Source organism: Anomaloglossus baeobatrachus, chromosome 6, assembly GCF_048569485.1.
Source record: "Anomaloglossus baeobatrachus isolate aAnoBae1 chromosome 6, aAnoBae1.hap1, whole genome shotgun sequence".
Classification (NCBI taxonomy): Eukaryota; Metazoa; Chordata; class Amphibia; order Anura; family Aromobatidae; genus Anomaloglossus; species Anomaloglossus baeobatrachus.
In genome coordinates, this window is record NC_134358.1 from 14729255 (window position 1) to 14752278 (window position 23024).

The following is a 23024-nucleotide window of genomic DNA, read 5'->3' on the forward strand; positions in this document are numbered from 1 at the left end:
TGGCGTCTAAAGATGAACTATGTAGTGTCTGAGTTAAAACGTCCACTAAAGATAATTACCGATAAGAAACAGCCGCTAAAAGAGGAAGTAGGTGTTGGCCAAAAATGGCGTCTGAAGAGTCCTGGGAGAGAGTGAAAAGAAAGATGTCATGTATTGTGACATCTACATTCAGGAGGTATTCAATCTGTCACCGGGAATATGGATTATATAGGGACCCCTGGGCTGACCCTGTAACTAGGGACCCTGTACTCGCCCTCATCTCGACGGTAGACCTGATGGTGGTCAGGGCCGAGCCTCCAGCGTATCCCTATCTCCTGTCAGACCCTGCAATAATATCCCCATACCATACCCCACCCAGGGCTGAGTAAAACACTGAGTGACAGAAAGAAATCTACATTCAGAACAGGAATAATGGGGTGGGCTTACGTGGACACAGTGCTTATGTTTCTTATGTTCACAGACAGGTAAAATACACATAGTGCAGTTGCTAGATTAAGAATTACTCATCAATTCACATCTAGAATTCTCCATTTCAACATACGTGTGTCATTTACAACTAAACTTCACCGAATTTCATTCACAGGACTGAAATGGAAACGAACACTTCCCTGTTTTTTTTTCTTTCTTTTCAACTCTCCTACGGTGTTTCACACCAAAAACTGCGTACATTATACATAAAACGTCTTCCAGTGTCACTTGGGTGATAAGGTACATACACCCTCACTGCAAACCTGGCTCCATTACTGGCCAGAAAGAATCCCCAGCTTTAATCTGGGTGAAAACATCTTTCAGGGAAAACTATATATGAGATATTATGTCAGAGAGAGAATTCACGATATACATACACCTCCATGAGAACGGTCTATCGACTACTCAATAATTCCGATTAAGACCAAAGTTTAGGGGTCTTCCCCAATGTATTCAATTCTAGGTAAGAATACATTGACATCTACTAAAACAAGACCAGTGAGTACGCATACAACGTTCAACTCACTGCTTAGCATGAAAACCGTACCAGGTAACAGTCAGGGCTCTTTCACCCACTTGTTCCTTAACACTGCACCTGTACATCAGGTCCAAGGTATCAAACATCAATTATTGATGACACGTCACTCATAGGTGTATATATCTCAGTGTTCCTTCACAAGGACTGCAGCCTCTTGAGGCTTCCATGTCACATATTTAGGGCGTTCTTGTCTGGGACTATAGGAATAATGGTGCGATGCCATGTGTGGCCTGACGTCCTCAAATAGGACAGCACCTGTGGTTTACCTCTACTAGGGACAGTGTTGGTGGTGGGGTGGATCATTGTTAAATCATTGTCATCTTCCTGACACCCCTCGGTGTCTAATGCTGCTCCAGCAACAAATAGGCCAGTGGCCTTGGGACTTAAGATGGCCGGAAAAGGGAACTAGGTGCGGCCCAACCTGAAATGACGTCTGGGCAGGCTAGGGAGGGCGTTTGGTGGGCAGGGGGACAAACTACACAAGTCCAACCCTCTGGGGACGACTTATAAGGAGGGGGGCGTTGTTTCCTAATGGGCTTGGCCACTTCCTGAGATGCCATTTTCTGATCTGGTGCAATATAGAAATATCTACTATGCCAATTTTCTAACATCTTTTGACGTTCTATACCATGCCTCAGCATCCATAAGGAGATCTTTATCTTTCAAGATCCCTCGCTTATTTAACAAAACTTGACAGGTGTGGACTGATTAGACCCCATGCTTCAAGGGTATACAACCCAAAACTAACACGTCAATCTGGATGTCTGCTATGCCGTAATCCACTTCCTCTTCTGGACCATAGACTATACACATCCACAGAATACATAGAATTTCTACCTCAGTCCACAAACCATAACTTGACAGGTTGTCCTACCAGGAAGAGGTGTCACGTGGGTGATAGATACTAAATTCACCCTCACTATCTCTTACTTCATGTACTGGTAACCTCTGTTCACACTATATACACCTTCTTTGAACGGTCCGTCCAGAACATCAATAATCAATGATTAAGCCTGACATCAAGGATTTTCCCCAGTATATTCAATTCCTAGGTAAGAATACACTGACATCCACTAAAACAAGACCAATGAGTACAACTTAAACTCACTGCTTAGCAGGAACACCATACCAAGTAACAGTCAGGGTCAGTCCCCCACTTTTGTAACTTTATACAAGACTGCACATGTACATAGAAAACCCTTCCAAATCTTCTATCCCCGAAGATCAGGTCCGTCCAAGGCCTTATCAAACATCAACTATCGACCGGGCTTGTTAACACACCAGTGTATCTCCTCTTATACACAACAGTTAATTTTATTTTTTTTTTCCAGTTTCTCCTTCACTCATAGAAGAAACCAGCTTCAATATACTTCAATACATCAAAGTATATTCCCGTGACACAACTTCCTCTTTTCGCGTAACCTGCAAGTACGAACGAACAAAGCACATAGAACTTCCTCTTTTTGCAGCCCACCTCGCTGCAAACAAACACAGTGATTAGAGCGATACCAGCAAGTATTCCACCTGCTGCAAATAGACAGACATTTTTACACAGGTAGACACAGGTCAATACAATGACATAACAATAAGGACACTATATACACCATCCAGGTGGCTGATCTCACCTGCAGATATAACCATATATATTCATATATGCAGCGTATATCACAACTTCCTCATTTTCCTCTACTTTCAACTCAGAGAAAAACGAAACTATAGAACTTCTGCTTTTCTCAAAGAGCAGACAAAAACCACATTACATAAATTACAGACAGCTTAAGGTGAACCTGACCACCTTGGTGTGAGATCTCTTAGGACGGCTTATCTCATGCGAGATGGCGGTCATTAGGTGTCTAGACTGGGACAGCCCAACCCCCCCTTCGAAATGCAAGTACACGCAAGAGGTTTGCAAGGTGAGATTATACAAACGATCTCACCTGCAGCTGGAGTTGCGCAATTCTCCACCTCTCGTGTAGTTGCCTTCCGACTGAAGGTGTCAGCACGGCCGTCCGCCATCCAGAGCTCCGTCCTAAGGTTCGTTGGGCGCCAAATGATAAGGCCGTAATTTAGGTTGATGCAATCTAATCATGCATCCCTCTTAAACTGTCTGCAGTCCAAATTATGAGTCACTCGTGGTAGCATGCATTACCCTCTCTTTCGCTCACACCAGAGAGACGTACTCAGATATGAATAGAAAGTAAGACTGATTTATTTCCGGAAGTGTTACAAATATATATAACCTTATTGGCTAGGTGCCAAGAATACGTAACACGTCTCCTATTGGATAAACTAGATACAGCTTATTCTGTGATATACAATTTACTGTAATGTGCTTGGTTCCTCATTTATATTAAGCAATGTCAGCATGATTCACTGGTCACAAGAATAGCCCAGACTGTCTGTCTGAGTCTTATGCCAAGAGATATGTGGGGTACAGTTCAAACAACATCTTAAATCTTGTTCTTTATGGATATCTCCATGTAACTCCTATATACTCATAATAATGATAATCACATCCCTAACAGCTACAGCAGCGATCAACAAATGTCGCATGGGGGCGGGAGCTATCGCGCTTGACATCGCTAGCGATGTCGCAGCGTGTAAAGCACCCTTAAGTTAAACAGAAATCCACTCTATACATTGTTATGTGGTAAATGACTATTCTAGCTTCAAACGTCTGGTTTTTAATGCAATATCTACATAGGTGTATAGAGGCCCATTTCCAACAACCACCACTCCAGTGTTCTAATGGTACATTGTGTTTGCTAACTGTGTTAGAAGGCTAATAGATGTTTAGAAATCCCTTGAAAACCCTTGTGCAAGTATGTTAGCACAGCTGAAAACAGTTTTGCTGATTAGAGAAGGTATAAAACTGACCTTCCTTTGAGCTAGTTGAGAATCTGGAGCATTACATTTGTTGGCTGCATTAAACTTTCAAAATGGCCAGAAAAAGACAATTTTCATGTGAAACTGGACAGTCTATTCTTGTTCTTAGAAATAAAGGATATTCCATGTGAGAAATTGTCAAGAAACTGAAGATTTCCTACAACGGTGTGTACTACTCCCTTCAGAGGAGAGCACAAACAGGCTGTAACTAGAGTAGAAAGAGCAGTGGGCGGCCGCGCTGCACAACTGAGCAACAAGACAAGTACATTAGAGTCTCTAGTGTGAGAAATCGACGCCTTACAGGTTCTCAACTGGCAGCTTCATTAAATAGTACCCGCAAAATGCCAGTGTCAACGTCTACAGTGAAGAGGCGACTCCAGGATGCCGGCCTTCAGGACAGAGAGGAAAAGAAAAAAACATATCCGAGACTGGCTAATAAAAGGAAAAGATTAATATGGGCAAAAGAACACAGACATTGGACAGAGGAAGATTGGAAAAAAGTGTTATAGACAGACGAATCGAAGTTTGAGGTGTTTGGATCACACAGAACTTTTGTGAGACGCAGAAATACTGAAAAGATGCTGGAAGATTGCCTGACGCCATCTGTCAAGCATGGTGGAGGTATTGTGATGGTCTGGGCTTGCTTTGGTGCTGGTAAAGTGGGAGATTTGTACAAGGTAAAAGGGATCTTGAATAAGGAAGACTATCATTCCATTTTGCAACGCCATGCCATACCCTGTGGACAGCGCTTGATTGGAGCCATTTTCATCCTACAACAGGACAATGACACAAAGCAAACCTCCAAATTATGCTATTTATGGAAGAAGCAGGCAGCTGGTATTCTATCTGTAATGGAGTGGCAGCCCAGTCACCAGATCTCAACCCTATTGATCTATTGTGGGAGCAGCTTGACCGTATGGTGCGCAAAAAGTGCCCATCAAGCCAATCAAACTTGTGGAGGCCTTCTGGAAGTATGGGATGGGGTGAAATATCTCCAGATTACCTCCGCAAATTAACATCTAGAATGCCAAAGGTCTGCAAAGCTGGAATTGCTGCAAAGGAGCATTCTGTGCCGAAAGCAAAGTGTGAAGAGGAAATTATTATTTCAAGTAAAAATCATTATTTTTAGCCTCGTCACTCTCTGGACGATATTTTCTATCCATTATGCAACTGATTTGATAAATAAAAGTATGATTTTTCATGGAAAAGACAAAATTGTCAGGCTCACCCCAAATTTTTGAACTATAGTGTGCATATATATTATATAAAATACACAATATATAGTTGTATAAAAATGTAAAAAAATGACGTAGTGCTCTGCGATATTTTTGATTCTCAGCGCAGATAAAGCAGACGGCTAGGGGCTGCAACCCCCATCAACCTGGCTTTACTTTGGCTGGCAATCAAAATACAGGGAGGCCTATTAATTTTTTTTTTTAATTATTTAAACAAATAAAAAAAAAAAGTGTGGGCTCCTTCCGTATTTTGATTGCCAGTCAGGTAAAATTAGGCAGCTGGGGGCTTGGATTCTCCACAGCCGTTTCTGGAAATTGCGCATTGTTTCTTAGCGCCTGGAAATGGCTTGTCCAGCAGCCCTAGTGGCAGGTGGCTCGCTGGGTAATAAAGAGGTTAATACCAGCTTTGTATTCTCAGATGGTACTAAGCCCGAAATTCATTGTGTCACGCCAAATTAGACATGGCCACCATGAATTTTTAGTAAACAGTAAAAGAAAACCCACAACACAGAAAATTATTTTTTTTATTAGAAATAAATGTAAAAATAAATTTAGAGACTCCATCTTTATTGTAAAAAACCCCTAAGTCCGACGTAGTCCAACGGGAGAGCCATGTCAACTCTGCTTCATCACTCTGTAAAGACAAGCGACTATACACAGTGAGAAGCAGAGAGCCATGTCAGCTCTATTACATCTTTCTGTACAGAGCGAGAAGCAGGCTGACAGTGAGGGTATGATTCCACTTGGGTCTTGCATTGCATCACCTCGCACGGAACGATCTCAGTACAGGAGCGTCTCAGGTGCATGGACATACATGCAGCCGATCGCTCCTGTCAGGAAAGTGTGCGCAGTGATTCGATGCGACACTCGCACAGTGACAATCAACGTTCAGTTAACAGGACCTTTGATGACGTCAGTCATGTGACTAGTCTGTAAGCCAATGTCTGTACAATATTCACACCAGACTAGTCACATGGCTATGACATCTTTGAAGGTCCTGTAAGTCAGTGCTGGTTAACGGGCGGCACAGCAATAATCGGAAGCAGAAGCGGCCAGGAGACAGTCTGCAGGACGCGTCGCAGGACCTGTACGTATGATCATAATGTTTTTTAATAATGTGCTTTTTTTTTTTTTTTTTACAGCCCCTGACCTGATCTGGACCCGATCTGTAACAAGAGCTTCCCAAGAAAGCTCATGATCGGGACCGTGTACACAATCACTATGTGATCTGTACTAACCCTGAACTTTACAGTTCGGGATCGCCCATCACTAATAGTTGACTTTGTGGAACTTTCTCCCATCTCCCTACTGCATCTATGGAGCTCAGCCACAGTGATCTTGGGGTTCTTCTTTACCTCTCTCACCAAGGCTCTTCTCCCACGACTGCTCAGTTTGGCTGGACGGCCAGGTCTATGAAGAGTTCTGCTGGTCCAAAACGTCTTCCATTTAAGGATTATGGAGGCCACTGTGCTCTTAGGAACCTTGAGTACTGCATAAATTCTTTTGTAACCTTGGCCAGATCTATGCCTTGCCACAATTCTGTCTCTGAGCTCCTTGGGCAGTTCCATTGACCTCATGATTGTCATTTGGTCTGACATGCAGTGTGAGCTGTGAGGTCTTATATGGACAAGTGTGCGCCTTTCCAAATCACGTCCTATCAGTTTAATTACACACATCTGGACTCCAATGAAGGAGTAGAGCCATCTCAAGGAGGATCACAAGGAAACGGACAGCATGTGACTTAGATAGGAGTCTGAGAAAAGGGTCTAAATACTTATGACCATGTGAGATTTCAGTTTTTCTTGTTTAATAAATTTGCAAAAATTTCTACATTTCTGTTTTTTTCTGACAAGTTGGGGGATGGGGTGCAGAGTGCACATTAATGAGAATTTACCAAATGGCTGCAATGAAAAAGAGTGAAAAATTTAAAGGGGTCTGAATACTTTCCGTGCTCACTATATATGTGGAGAGCTCATGGGGATGTGAGAGTGCACACGAGGTGTATGTGGAGCGCCCATGGGGGATGTGAGACTGCACACGAGGTGTATGTGGAGCGTCCATGGGGGTGTGAGAGTGCACACAAGGTATATGTGGAGCACCCACGGGGGATGTGAGACTAAACACGAGGTGTATATGGAGTGCCCATGGGGGTGTGAGACTGCACACGAGGTGTATGTGGAGTGCCCATGGGGGTGTGAGACTGCACACGAGGTGTATGTGGAGTGCCCATGGGGGTATGAGACTGCACACGAGGTGTATGTGCAGCACTCATGGGGGTGTGAGAGTGCACACAAGGTATATGTGGAGCACCCATGGGGGATGTGAGACTAAACACGAGGTGTATATGGAGTGCCCATGGGGGTGTGAGACTGCACACGAGGTGTATGTGGAGTGCCCATGGGGGTGTGAGACTGCACACGAGGTGTATGTGGAGTGCCCATGGGGGTAAGACTGCACACAAGGTGTATATGGAGTGCCCATGGGGTTGTGAGACTGCACACGAGGTGTATATGGAGTGCCCATGGTGGTGTGAGACTGCACACGAGGTGTATGTGGAGTGCCCATGGGGGTGTGAGAGTCAACCCACTGTGTACGTAGAGATTTCATGGGGGTGTCCACATGTGGAATAAGTGGAGCGACCATTAAACCCATAATCATTAGCTATTTTTTCCCAGTGCCGCCTTACAACCCAAGACCCCAGAAATAAAGCAGAGAGACCCCCTTACCTGTGCACGGCAGCTCAGAGATGCCCTCTGGGGTGACTCTGTAGCAGCCGCGCAGATCCAGCACTCTCAGATTGGTGCAGTCTTTCAGGAGTCTCTTGATATCCGTGTCGGTAATGCTGGATAACATGCAGGTGGCGAGAGACAGCTCATGGAGATGGTTGAACCCAGGACCCACAGGGCCCCCTGTAGATGAGTGGAACTTCAGCACTAAGACGATATTCATTAGCCGCAGAACCTGAGTGTGGAGAGGATAAGTCAGATATTCACCAGCATAGGATCCTGGGGTGCAGTCGACCCCTCCTCACCTCTAGCTTCGGACAAAACGCCTGGAGACCCCCGGCATAGACTTGCACATGCGGTTCCCCTCGGTTCACCTCCAGCATCCTCAGTTCTGGGCAGGAGCCACTCTGATGGGAAACACATAAACAACACCAAAATACAGGGGCCCAGGAGATACAATCACCAGGAGGAAAATGGGGGTTATAGTCAGAAGAGGTCTCACCGCGAGCAGGCTCAGGATGCTATTGGTCTGGCAGTTGACAGTCAAAAACAAGCAGCGGAGACTGGAGCCGTGCACCCCCAAAAAGACAGGCATGGCTTTACTATCCACCTGCAGAGACAGTCACATGTCAACGAAAATCTACTCACAGAACCGAGGCACGACTGCACCAACACCCCACACTCAGGGTGCAACCTACAACACCCCACACTCAGGGATGAGGGACCACAACCTACACCATACCACACTCAGGCTGCAACCTACATCATACCACACTCAGGCTGCAACCTACACCATACTGCACATCGTTTCTACATGCGTGACCTACAGGATTTTAAAGATAACAGGGTCTATATTTTTAGTTCTGCCCAAAGGAACAGTGTCTCTGATGTGTCATCTTCAGACTGAAGCCTCTGACACTGAGGGCAGTATTAAAAACAGTATGGAAGACAACAAAACTATAGGGGGGAGGGGCAGATCTGTTCCGAAAATTAATGGAAGATGAATAGGTGGTTTTTTTTAGACCACACTTACTTCCTGAGAAGCCATATGAACCAGCACCAACCCCCATATTAATATGTGCCTCACAAGGGGCCTTTAAGGGACCACAAGTGATTAATTTATCATTTCGAGTCCTCGATGAGACTGAACTGTTAGTTCTGGTACGGGGTCTCTCTTTTATCCCTACAACGGACTTTGATGAGTTCGGTTGCATCAAGGACTTACACTTGTATGCAAGAAAACTCAAATGGAAAAAACACTTAAAAAAGAACAGAGGAGGGAGTGTTCAGAATTGGGTATAACAGATGACCTGCTTAGTGATGAGAGGTTGCGTTACAATTTGAGTGAAACTAATCTTAATGCTATTGGTGAGGGTCCCTGTTGTGAATGTCATCCGAGGGGGTGATAGTTTGCAGCTCCCTCTGGGGGTCAGGACTGGGGGTGAAGCTGACTGTGACTCAACATGTGTGGGAGTTAATTGGGAGTTTGGGAAGTCCAATTGCAGATCATCCTGGGCTATATAGAAGAGCAGTGTCTGCTGGCTGGGGCCGGTGATAGATGTTTTTCCTCAGTCTCTGAATTGGCTTGGAGTTTGTCCTTCCATTTATCCTGTGCCTGTACCATTCCAGATAAGTTGCAAGGTCTTTGCTTTATTGCCAGATCCACACCTAAGGGTGTTTGGTATTTCTTTTCATTTTGATTAAGGTCTGTTTTTTTGCAGAAGAGGAATTGTCTGTTTTGATGAGCATGGGGGTTCCCCCTCTGCAAGCCCCACTGCAAGAAAAGGGAGATTCTCCCTGTTCTACTTGATTATTTGTACTTTTGTATTCCTTGTGTTTTTTTGTTATTTTGTTTCGCCCATTATTTACAAGAGTACCTGATATAGTGGGGGAGAGACCCAGTGGTCTCAGGGTTTTTGTATATCAGGAGATTGGTATTTTTCCGCAGGGTTTTGCACTGACCGCAATCAGTTTTCTTTCCTTTCCTGTTGTATCTAGGAATTCGGGCCTCACCTTTGCTAATCTATTTTTCCTATCTGTGTATTGTGTTTTCTTACATCACTGTTGGCTCTATATGTTGGGGGCTTGCTATTCCTTTGGGGACTGCTTTGAGGCAAGATAGGTTTCCTCATTTCTATCTGTGAGGTGTAGTAAGTGTCTCCGGCTGTGACGAGGCGTCTAGGTGTGTTTAGGAACGCTCCATGGCTACTTCTAGTGTGGTCTAACAGATAGGGGATTGCAGTCAGCTCAGGTTCCAACTACTCATGGGGGTTGTTTTTTTTTTGTGTTTTTCTGCTGATGGGATTTTTGTGATCGTCCACGGTTACCAGATCATAACAGGTCCCTTTATGGATCTAAAATGTAAAAGTAGTAAGATGCCTCCCATAACAAATGACTTGGATTCTATTGATATTTTTGTGAACTTGGTAACTGAAGATATAAAGAAAAGTGAGGTCAAGGATAATAAGACATCATAATCTGACCAGGGCAGAAATGGCGAGTCTGAAGGGTCTTGAAACAGACACTAGCATAACAGTGAAGCCATCTGACAAAGGTGGTAACACTGTTGTGATGGATTCGATCAAATACAAGAGGATGTGTCTTGATATTCTAGGTGATGCAGATAGCTATTGTAAATTGTTGTTTAACCCAATACAGGATTATCGAAAAGAATTGAAATATTTGGTTGATCAAGCATTGCTACAGAATGTGATTGACAAGAATGAATACGACTTTTTACTTCCTAAGCATCCTATAATGGCAACGTTTTATTGTCTTCCAAAAGTTCATAAAGGAATGGATAATCTGAAGGGGAGACCGATCGTGTCAGGAGTGGGGAGTCTTACACAAAATCTAAGTATCTATATAGATAGAATTTTGAGGCCTTTTGTGATTTCCTTAAATTCTTATCCAAGAGATACCACAGACCTATTGAGGAAAATTGAGGGTATATGTATTGAGGAAGATATGCTCCTGTGTAGTATAGACGTTGAATCTTTATACTCATCAATTCCATACAACAAAGGATTAGAGGCCACAAGATATCTTAGATCCGAGGTATTCATCAAGAGAAACACAATGACTTTTGTGTTGAGAGCATTGGAGTTTTGTTTGACCCACAACACCTTCGCTTTTGATGGGCAGTACTTTTGTGGGGTAGGCCTGGACTATAGGTCATTTGTCCAGATGTAATAAGATTATCTGTGTGTGTAAATAATCAAAGTATAGATGTCGTTGCATAATTATCTGAGTGTCTATATGACAATTGCATAGAAGCTTTATAATATGATTCTAAGATGTGTGTACAGTAAGGTGTTAAAGATAATGAAGCCAAAATGAACAATGAACAAAGAGGTATTTATAATATACTAAGAGAATCTGTAATCAGTTAGTTCTCATCACCATGTGAAATGTGGGATGTGACATGTGGGAGGTTGACTCCTCGTTCTTGCTTAGCAACGTGTTAATCTTTAATAGATAATATTAAAATCGCCCAGGTGATTAATCCAAAAACTCAAACAATAACTTGAATACTAATTGATAAAAAGGGTGAGGTACAGCCCAAAATTTGTAAATTATGTAGGCAGATATGATCATAATAGAATGACAAGGCAGCACAAACCTCTCTGCACTCCAGTGACCCTAATATGTCACTGCGTCTGGCTCTGCCTATCAACGGAGGGTATGACGCCCTAACGTAGCTGGGCGCCCCCGTTCCTCGACGGCTGACCCTCACTCTCCCTAAATAGCCCTACCAATATAATGATAGATTCTATACCTGATACTCTCAGTGGTTAACACAAAGTATGATACACATATTTGGTATCGCCGCATTCAGAAATCCCCGATCTATCAAAATATAAAATCAGTTAATCTGATTGGTAAACAGCAACGCGGCAAAAAAATTCCAAACGCCAAAATTACGTTTTTTGGTTGCCGCAAATTTGGCGCAAAATGCAATAAGAGGTCATTAAAACATAGCATCTGCGCAAAAATAGTACAGTTAAAAACGTCAGCTCGAGACTCAAAAAATAAGCCATCACTGAGACATAAATCCAGAAAAATGAGAACGCTACAGGTTTCGGAAAATGGTGCAAAATGTGCGCCACTTTGGACAACCTTGTGAATTTGTGAATTAACCCCTTAAATACAAGTAAACCTATTCATGTTTGGTGTCTTCAAACTCGTACTGATCCGAGGCATCAGTTTTACCATATAGTGAACACAGTGAATAAAATATCCCAAAAACTATTGTATGATCACACTTTTTTTTGTAATTTTTCCGCACTTGGAATTTTTTTTGCCGTTTTCCAGTACACTATATGGTAAAACTTATGGTTTCATTTAAAAGTACAACTCGTCCTGCAAAAAACAAGCCCTTACATGGCAAGATTGACGGAAAAATAAAAAAGTTACGGCTCTCGGAAGAAAGAGAGGGAAAAAAAACAAAACGGAAAAACGCAAAATGCCCGGGGGCTGAAGGGGTTAATGTACACACGATCGGTCTCCGTTTCACCTGTGAATTTAGTCATGAGCGATTGCCATTTCTTGACATTTTGATTGAGAAAGATGATGAGGGTAGGGTGGTAACTAGTACATTCAGGAAGAAAACCTCCACTAATGCTTTATTACACTGGGAGAGCGCACACCCTTATAGCCAAAAACAAGGAATACCAATGGGGCAGTTCATATGTATGAGGAGGAACTGCTCAGATGATGTTCAGTTTCACCTACAGTCTGTGGACCTAAAGGCTAGACTGAAGGAGAGGGGCTATCCCAACAAAATAATTAAAGAGGCATGGGAACAGAAAAAGGATTTGAATCGAAATGCCACCCTCACCCCCAACAAGGATAGGACGGACAACTGTGACAACCCCCCGCTTTATAACTACCTATACCAATGGTGCTGGTGCAGAAAGGAAAGTTCTTTCTAAATATTGGTCGATACTTAAAATGGATCCTGATATAGGAAATTTTTGTCCCCGATTACTTACAACTAACATCTAAAAGATCTAGGACGAATACGCCCAATTTTGTAATTTGATGAATGTTATGGGCTATGTGTTTTTCTAAAGAATTATTCCCTTTAGAATTGTCTTAATATTCGTCCGGTCCTTTTTCCTTGTTGAGGGGCCATGTGGGTTGGCATTTCATTTGGGGGCAGGGCTTAGTGGATCGTGGTAGTGAGATCAATATGGGATAAGAATATTAAACTATGCTCCTGCTTTGTATTGTAATCATTCTGTACTAATAGCTTTTTATATTATTTCTTGTACTATTCTGTGGATTGGTATTTTGCTGAGGGGCGAGGCATAGCGGATCATGGTGGTGAGATCAATATGGGATATATTATACTAAGTTCCTGCCTGTGTTGTAATCATTCTGCATTAATAGCTATCTATATGAGCTCCTAGATGTTATAATGTTGTTGGGGGAGACCTCTAGGGGGTCTCTCAGGGTCTCTGAGGAGGATTCCGAATTAGATCTGCCCAGATGTATATAAACCAGAAAATGACCACACAGAGACTTATCTCTAGTTGGGAGAAGCACAATGGAGTTCTTCTAACCCTTGTATTCAAAACACAGCATATTGATACAGCTTACTCAGTACATCCACGTTATCTATTAACCAACCTACTAGATGGGCATAGTTCATTCCTTGTTTGAACAGTCTTTCCTATATGTCAACAACATTCGTTAGCAAAGCATTCGTCTAGACGTGGATGAGAGTCTATGCAAGAATGTCAGTTACTTATTCATAAAACTAAAGCCTTTTTCTAACCAGTTTCCTGTGTATCTGTTCTACTTTGACCCTAAGCATAGTTTATTTGCTTATACATACCTTCAACATTTCAGTTAAGTATACGTGGCAAAACAGTATAAGGATTATATATGAGGACAGATCATCTTATTATATTATAATATTATACTGGACAAACGATTCATAGCATAGGCCTTCACAATCTCAATAGATTTGAGATATCTTTCTTTACATTATTTAGTATTCTAAATAGGACAGGGTTTTATGGTTGCATTTTGCGGTCTATTGATACCATGGGTGAGTAAGCGTTTCTTTTGCTCTCCGTCCTAGTAGAATTATGTTTATATGTGAAAACTGGTGCATTCCAGGATGATTAGAGGCTATGCTGAATACCGCCGCAGTGGAACGCATATTTGCGTTCCACTCAGCAGTCTGTATAGTGTGAGGCGGTCCCGTGGGCGTGATAAGGCGGATGTCATGCTGACAGGAAGCGAGCAGTGTGTGGACCCGGAAGTGATTAGTTTCCCCTGTTATCACACTGCCCCTGCTGTCCATATAAGGGGCAGTTTTTGAGTAGGAAGCAGGTATGGCACACCTCAGATGAACTGAAGATTGTTGGTAGTGGTAAGAGATCATTTGATCACTTAAATGTTAATATGTGTAATGTATAGGATGTAGTGGCTATAATGAGCCTTTGTTGTGGTACATGTATTTTACAGCCCAGTAAGCGGTGACCATGTTGAATGGTGGAATTTGGCGCAATCTATCCGTGCAAGGGTCTTTTGCTCCCCTGATGAATCTGCCCAGAAGAAATGCGTTGGGAGCGATTTAATCATCTCTATTCTCGTCCCTGACTGTGATTCTACGAGTTTGGGGAATCCTGCTGGGACTACAGCTACACACATGGGTGAGAGCGTTCCTTTATTATGATTTATGTAGGTGAATGAAAGGTATCATCTCTATGAAGGCTGCTCTCCTCAAGGTGTCATAAACCTGTACTGACCCTATGTTTAGTTATATGTTTACCTGATGGGCGGTTCCCGTGGGTTTATGAAACTTTATGTATATATTATTACCTAACCTATTAATAAGCTTTGGTCCGTGAATTGGATGGCTGTTATTGGGTCTAGTACAGACCGTTGTGGTCATTTCTCTTTTATTGTTCCACAGCATACTACAATTGGACCCGTTTGAGCTTTGTGGTCCAGATGTAATGCTTTATGTTCGTTTATTGTGTGTTTTTTATAGTTTAACTTATTAAAAGTTACATTTTAGGACTTTTTTCTTTTATGTACACCTATTCGCTATTTGACACACTCAGGGTGCAACCTACACCATACCACACTCAGGGAGGAGCGCCTACAACCTACACCATATCAAACTCAAGTAGAAGCGCCCACAACCTACACCATACCACAATCAGGGAGAAGCGCCCACAACCTACACCATACCACAATCAGCAAGGAGCGCCCACAACCTACACCATACCACACTCAGGAAGGAGCACCCACAACCTACAACACCCCACACTCAGGTAGGAGAGCCCACAACAAACCCCTGAATGCCATTACCCAGGGATTTATGTCTGTCAGCATACTCACCTGAGTGTCCTGTAGGTTGAGGGAGGACAGAAGAGGACAGTGATAACCTACAGACATCAGAGCATCTGTTGTCACCTTACTGCAGTTAAACAGTGTGAGAGAGGTGAGCAATGGGCAGAAGGAGGAGAGACTCTGCAAGACACAAAAATGGAAAGTGAGAGACAGCGAGAGCGAGAGGCGGAGGCGAGAGACAGCGAGAGGCGAGAGAAAGCGAGAGGGGGAGGCGAGAGAAAGCGAGAGGGGGAGGCAAGAGAAAGCAAGAAGGGGAGGCAAGAGAAAGCAAGAAGGGGAGCCGAGAGACAGCGGCGAGAGGTGGAGGCGAGAGACAGCGGCGAGAGACAGTGGCGAGAGGCGGAGGAGAGAGACAGCGGCGAGAGGCGGAGGCGAGAGACAGCGGCGAGAGGCGGAGGCGAGAGACAGCGGCGAGAGACGGAGGCGAGAGACAGCGGCGAGAGACGGAGGCGAGAGACGGAGGTGAGAGACAGCGGCGAGAGGCGGAGGCGAGAGACAGCGGCGAGAGGCGGAGGCGAGAGACAGCGGCGAGAGGCGGAGGCGAGAGACAGCGGCGAGAGGCGGAGGCGAGAGACAGCGGCGAGAGGCGGAGGCGAGAGACAGCGGCGAGAGGCGGAGGCGAGAGACAGCGGCGAGAGGCGGAGGCGAGAGACAGCGGCGAGAGGCGGAGGCGAGAGACAGCGGGGAGAGGCGGAGGCGAGAGACAGCGGCGAGAGGCAGCGGCGAGAGGCGGAGGCGAGAGACAGCAGCAGCGAGAGGTGGAGACGAGAGACAGTGAAAGGCGAGAGACAGCGTGAGGCAACGGCGAGAGACAGCAAGAGCCAGAGGTGAGAGACAGCAGCGAAAGGCGGAGATGAGAAACGGCGAGAGACAGCGAGAGGCGGAGGTGAGAGACGGCGAGAGACAGCGAGAGGCACGAGGTGAAAGACGGCGAGAGCGAGAGGTGAAAGACAGCGAGAGCGAGAGGTGAGAGACAGCGAGAGCGAGAGACAGCGAGAGCGAGAGGTGAGAGACAGCGAGAGGTGAGAGACAGCGAGAGCGAGAGGTGAGAGACAGCGAGAGCGAGAGGTGAGAGACAGCGAGAGATGAGAGACAGCGAGAGGTGAGAGACAGCGAGAGCGAGAGGTGAGAGACAGCGAGAGCGAGAGACGGCGAGAGCGAGAGTTGAGAGACAGTGAGAGCGAGAGACAGCGTGAGGTGAGAGACAGCGAGAGCGAGAGGTGAGAGACAGCGAGAACGAGAGGTGAGAGACAGCGAGAGCGAGAGGTGAGAGACAGCGAGAGCGAGAGGTGAGAGACAGCGAGAGCGAGAGGTGAGAGACAACGAGAGATGAGAGACAGCGAGAGCGAGAGGTGAGAGACAGCGAGAGGTGAGAGACAGCGAGAGGTGAGAGACAGCGAGAGATGAGAGACAGCGAGAGGTGAGAGACAGCGAGAGGTGAGAGACAGCGAGAGCGAGAGGTGAGAGACACCGACAGTGAGAGGCACAAGGAAGAGGCACGAGACATCCAGAGTGAGAGGCACAAGGCAGAGGCGAGAGACATCGAGAGCGAGAGGCAGAAGTCACAGGTGAGAGATACCAACAGTGAGAGGCGAGAGACACAGAGCGAGAGGCACGAGGCGCAGGTGAGAGATACCAAGAGTGAGAGGCACGAGGCAGAGGTGAGAGACACCGAGAGGCAAGAGAAACAGAGTGAGAGGCACAGGTGAGAGACACCGAGAGCGAGAGGCGAGAGACACCGAGTAGTGAGAGGCATGAGGCGCAGGTGAGAGATACCAAGAGTGAGAGGCACGAGGCAGAGGTGAGAGACACCGAGAGTGAGAGGCACGAGGCAGAGGTGAGAGGCACTGAGAGTGAGAGGCACGAAGCAGAGGTGAGAGACACTGAGAAGCACAAGGCAGTCGTGAAAGACACCAAGAGCGAGAGGCGAGAGACACCAAGAGCGAGAGGCGAGAGACACCAAGAGCGAGACGCACGACACGCAGGTGAGAGACACCAAGAGTGAGAGGCACGAGGCAGAGGCGAGAGACACTAAGAGTGAGAGGCATGAGGCAGAGGTGAGAGACTCAGGATGGAAGGCGGAGGTCGGATGAGGAGGGATGCAGGGTTACCTTAAGAACTAATGGGATGTGATCATTCCAGTGGTGCAGGGAGAAGTCAGAGACCTGAGAAAGTCTGAAAAACAGCAGTGCGGAGAATTACAATCACAGACATTATGGTGAGGACCTGAGGGTAGGATGCCTAGAATAACAGAGGATAGCCGAAAAAGTTAGTATAAAAAGTCTACACGCCCCTGGTAAAATGACAGATTTTTGTACATCCTGACAAGAAGAAACAGTTCAGAACTTTTTCTACCATAACGTCACCGATAATCTGCACAAACCACTGAGAAACAAACTGAAATAATTTTTAAGGAGCCAATAAAATAAAAGTACAATAATGCTATTGCATAAGTTTCACTCCCTCTGATAATTGAGGCCAAAGTAGGGTGATCAGAATAAGCTGTTCACATTTACCCTCATGTTACATAGTAGTGAGAGCTCGTCCGCCGTCATGTATACCTTTAAGGCCAAAGAAAGTGTCGCTGTTCTAGGAGGATTTTCCTGATATTTTCTGGAAACAGCTGACAACACAGCAAAGGGTTTCACGGAGGAAAGTGACCAGGAGAGAGGAAGGGATAAAAGCATTTTTTCCGTCAGATCTACCATGGACCACGTGAAAATGGTCCATGGTAGAAAATTGGTATGGAGGCGGAAAGAGGCCAACAGCAACATTAAAGGAGCTGCAAGGATTTCTGGCCAGTATTGGTTGTGTTATTCATACGTCCGGTCTGTTGGGGAGGGGGAAAGAGTGAGCCTTTTCTTACAAAACATCAAGGCCCAGCTGTCTTTTACTAAAAATCCCATCACATGTTCCAAAAGCATGTGGGAAATGTGTTCTCTTTGATAAGATCAAGAAGGAAATTTAAGGTCGGAATTCAAGTGAGGCCTGCTGGGGGCAGCATTATGCTGGGGATTTCAGCAGCTGGAACTGGAGATTTAGCCAAGAGGGAGGAAATTAAGAAAAGAACAAACATCAAACAATTCTGCATAGAATCTTCCCGCCTCGGCTAAAAAGCTGAAAATGAGGAGGTAATTAACCTTTCATCACAATGCCCCAGAGCAACTCCCATATCAGCAAAAGACCGGGGTCACCAGGAGAAGATAGAAGTTCTGGAACGGCCGAGCCCAGACCTGAGACCAAGGGGAAATCTGTGTTAACCTGAAGAGGGCGCTGTAGGCAGGAGACCCCCGCAATTTGCCAGGGGGAGAGGAGGGGGCAAAGATCAGCGATTCTAGAGGTGATAGACCCTGACCCAAAAAGACTAAATGTGACAGAAATTCAAAGGGGACATCACCAAAGTATTAATGTAAGGCTGTACAGGCTATATATATACTTCATGCAGCATTTGCTTGGACCTGTCCCGCCCACAACCGTGACTCAGTCATGGGTACGGGACTGCAATAGACCAGGTGAGTGCTGCTGAGAGCAGTTCTGCTATTTATATGTGAGGCCGCATGGCACATTTTATAAAAATATTTTAGTGTAGGACTGCTTCAAATGAGATTTGCCGTGACGTGGCGAAGCAGCTCAAGAAATTGCAATTTTTTGCCAAAAATCTTAAAAAAAATTTTTATAATGCAGTTTGGAATATTTGATGCCTTAGTGCACATTGGTGCTGGCTCTTTGTTGTTTCTTTGTTGAATTGGTCGGTGGTTGACCTCCACCTTGCTATGCACCCCAATTTGGGATGTATTCCATCTGTATAGATTTTGGCGTTTGGTGACTGTTCACATTGGGTCATCAGGCTTTGTCCACAGGCTATATATATACTTCATGCAGCATTTGCTTGGACCTGTCCCGCCCACAACCGTGACTCAGTCATGGGTACGGGACTGCAATAGACCAGGTGAGTGCTGCTGAGAGCAGTTCTGCTATTTATATGTGAGGCCGCATGGCACATTTTATAAAAATATTTTAGTGTAGGACTGCTTCAAATGAGATTTGCCGTGACGTGGCGAAGCAGCTCAAGAAATTGCAATTTTTTGCCAAAAATCTTAAAAAAAAATTTTTATAATGCAGTTTGGAATATTTGATGCCTTAGTGCACATTGGTGCTGGCTCTTTGTTGTTTCTTTGTTGAATTGGTCGGTGGTTGACCTCCACCTTGCTATGCACCCCAATTTGGGATGTATTCCATCTGTATAGATTTTGGCGTTTGGTGACTGTTCACATTGGGTCATCAGGCTTTGTCCACAGGCTATATATATACTTCATGCAGCATTTGCTTGGACCTGTCCCGCCCACAACCGTGACTCAGTCATGGGTACGGGACTGCAATAGACCAGGTGAGTGCTGCTGAGAGCAGTTCTGCTATTTATATGTGAGGCCGCATGGCACATTTTATAAAAATATTTTAGTGTAGGACTGCTTCAAATGAGATTTGCCGTGACGTGGCGAAGCAGCTCAAGAAATTGCAATTTTTTGCCAAAAATCTTAAAAAAAATTTTTATAATGCAGTTTGGAATATTTGATGCCTTAGTGCACATTGGTGCTGGCTCTTTGTTGTTTCTTTGTTGAATTGGTCGGTGGTTGACCTCCACCTTGCTATGCACCCCAATTTGGGATGTATTCCATCTGTATAGATTTTGGCGTTTGGTGACTGTTCACATTGGGTCATCAGGCTTTGTCCACAGGCTATATATATACTTCATGCAGCATTTGCTTGGACCTGTCCCGCCCACAACCGTGACTCAGTCATGGGTACGGGACTGCAATAGACCAGGTGAGTGCTGCTGAGAGCAGTTCTGCTATTTATATGTGAGGCCGCATGGCACATTTTATAAAAATATTTTAGTGTAGGACTGCTTCAAATGAGATTTGCCGTGACGTGGCGAAGCAGCTCAAGAAATTGCAATTTTTTGCCAAAAATCTTAAAAAAAAAAAAAAATTTTTATAATGCAGTTTGGAATATTTGATGCCTTAGTGCACATTGGTGCTGGCTCTTTGTTGTTTCTTTGTTGAATTGGTCGGTGGTTGACCTCCACCTTGCTATGCACCCCAATTTGGGATGTATTCCATCTGTATAGATTTTGGCGTTTGGTGACTGTTCACATTGGGTCATCAGGCTTTGTCCACAGGCTATATATATACTTCATGCAGCATTTGCTTGGACCTGTCCCGCCCACAACCGTGACTCAGTCATGGGTACGGGACTGCAATAGACCAGGTGAGTGCTGCTGAGAGCAGTTCTGCTATTTATATGTGAGGCCGCATGGCACATTTTATAAAAATATTTTAGTGTAGGACTGCTTCAAATGAGATTTGCCGTGACGTGGCGAAGCAGCTCAAGAAATTGCAATTTTTTGCCAAAAATCTTAAAAAAAAAAAAATTTTTATAATGCAGTTTGGAATATTTGATGCCTTAGTGCACATTGGTGCTGGCTCTTTGTTGTTTCTTTGTTGAATTGGTCGGTGGTTGACCTCCACCTTGCTATGCACCCCAATTTGGGATGTATTCCATCTGTATAGATTTTGGCGTTTGGTGACTGTTCACATTGGGTCATCAGGCTTTGTCCACAGGCTATATATATACTTCATGCAGCATTTGCTTGGACCTGTCCCGCCCACAACCGTGACTCAGTCATGGGTACGGGACTGCAATAGACCAGGTGAGTGCTGCTGAGAGCAGTTCTGCTATTTATATGTGAGGCCGCATGGCACATTTTATAAAAATATTTTAGTGTAGGACTGCTTCAAATGAGATTTGCCGTGACGTGGCGAAGCAGCTCAAGAAATTGCAATTTTTTGCCAAAAATCTTAAAAAAAAAAAAATTTTTATAATGCAGTTTGGAATATTTGATGCCTTAGTGCACATTGGTGCTGGCTCTTTGTTGTTTCTTTGTTGAATTGGTCGGTGGTTGACCTCCACCTTGCTATGCACCCCAATTTGGGATGTATTCCATCTGTATAGATTTTGGCGTTTGGTGACTGTTCACATTGGGTCATCAGGCTTTGTCCACAGGCTATATATATACTTCATGCAGCATTTGCTTGGACCTGTCCCGCCCACAACCGTGACTCAGTCATGGGTACGGGACTGCAATAGACCAGGTGAGTGCTGCTGAGAGCAGTTCTGCTATTTATATGTGAGGCCGCATGGCACATTTTATAAAAATATTTTAGTGTAGGACTGCTTCAAATGAGATTTGCCGTGACGTGGCGAAACAGCTCAAGAAATTGCAATTTTTTGCCAAAAATCTTAAAAAAAAATTTTTATAATGCAGTTTGGAATATTTGATGCCTTAGTGCACATTGGTGCTGGCTCTTTGTTGTTTCTTTGTTGAATTGGTCGGTGGTTGACCTCCACCTTGCTATGCACCCCAATTTGGGATGTATTCCATCTGTATAGATTTTGGCGTTTGGTGACTGTTCACATTGGGTCATCAGGCTTTGTCCACAGGCTATATATATACTTCATGCAGCATTTGCTTGGACCTGTCCCGCCCACAACCGTGACTCAGTCATGGGTACGGGACTGCAATAGACCAGGTGAGTGCTGCTGAGAGCAGTTCTGCTATTTATATGTGAGGCCGCATGGCACATTTTATAAAAATATTTTAGTGTAGGACTGCTTCAAATGAGATTTGCCGTGACGTGGCGAAGCAGCTCAAGAAATTGCAATTTTTTGCCAAAAATCTTAAAAAAAATTTTTATAATGCAGTTTGGAATATTTGATGCCTTAGTGCACATTGGTGCTGGCTCTTTGTTGTTTCTTTGTTGAATTGGTCGGTGGTTGACCTCCACCTTGCTATGCACCCCAATTTGGGATGTATTCCATCTGTATAGATTTTGGCGTTTGGTGACTGTTCACATTGGGTCATCAGGCTTTGTCCACAGGCTATATATATACTTCATGCAGCATTTGCTTGGACCTGTCCCGCCCACAACCGTGACTCAGTCATGGGTACGGGACTGCAATAGACCAGGTGAGTGCTGCTGAGAGCAGTTCTGCTATTTATATGTGAGGCCGCATGGCACATTTTATAAAAATATTTTAGTGTAGGACTGCTTCAAATGAGATTTGCCGTGACATGGCGAAGCAGCTCAAGAAATTGCAATTTTTTGCCAAAAATCTTAAAAAAAATTTTTATAATGCAGTTTGGAATATTTGATGCCTTAGTGCACATTGGTGCTGGCTCTTTGTTGTTTCTTTGTTGAATTGGTCGGTGGTTGACCTCCACCTTGCTATGCACCCCAATTTGGGATGTATTCCATCTGTATAGATTTTGGCGTTTGGTGACTGTTCACATTGGGTCATCAGGCTTTGTCCACAGGCTATATATATACTTCATGCAGCATTTGCTTGGACCTGTCCCGCCCACAACCGTGACTCAGTCATGGGTACGGGACTGCAATAGACCAGGTGAGTGCTGCTGAGAGCAGTTCTGCTATTTATATGTGAGGCCGCATGGCACATTTTATAAAAATATTTTAGTGTAGGACTGCTTCAAATGAGATTTGCCGTGACGTGGCGAAGCAGCTCAAGAAATTGCAATTTTTTGCCAAAAATCTTAAAAAAAATTTTTATAATGCAGTTTGGAATATTTGATGCCTTAGTGCACATTGGTGCTGGCTCTTTGTTGTTTCTTTGTTGAATTGGTCGGTGGTTGACCTCCACCTTGCTATGCACCCCAATTTGGGATGTATTCCATCTGTATAGATTTTGGCGTTTGGTGACTGTTCACATTGGGTCATC

General features: G+C 44.5%; 1 protein-coding gene across 1 annotated transcript in view; it reads right to left on the bottom strand.

Annotated features, from left to right (window-relative positions):
* Positions 1-23024, bottom strand: part of LOC142316964 (F-box/LRR-repeat protein 6-like) — a 102246-nt gene that overhangs the window by 6562 nt on the left and 72660 nt on the right. The window contains exons 4-8 of the mRNA XM_075352796.1: positions 17339-17402; positions 15216-15347; positions 8356-8463; positions 8159-8260; positions 7854-8088 (exon numbers count right to left, since the gene is read on the bottom strand). Of these exons, the coding sequence (XP_075208911.1) occupies positions 7854-8088; positions 8159-8260; positions 8356-8463; positions 15216-15347; positions 17339-17402 (641 nt within the window). The remainder of the gene's footprint in view (positions 1-7853; positions 8089-8158; positions 8261-8355; positions 8464-15215; positions 15348-17338; positions 17403-23024) is intronic.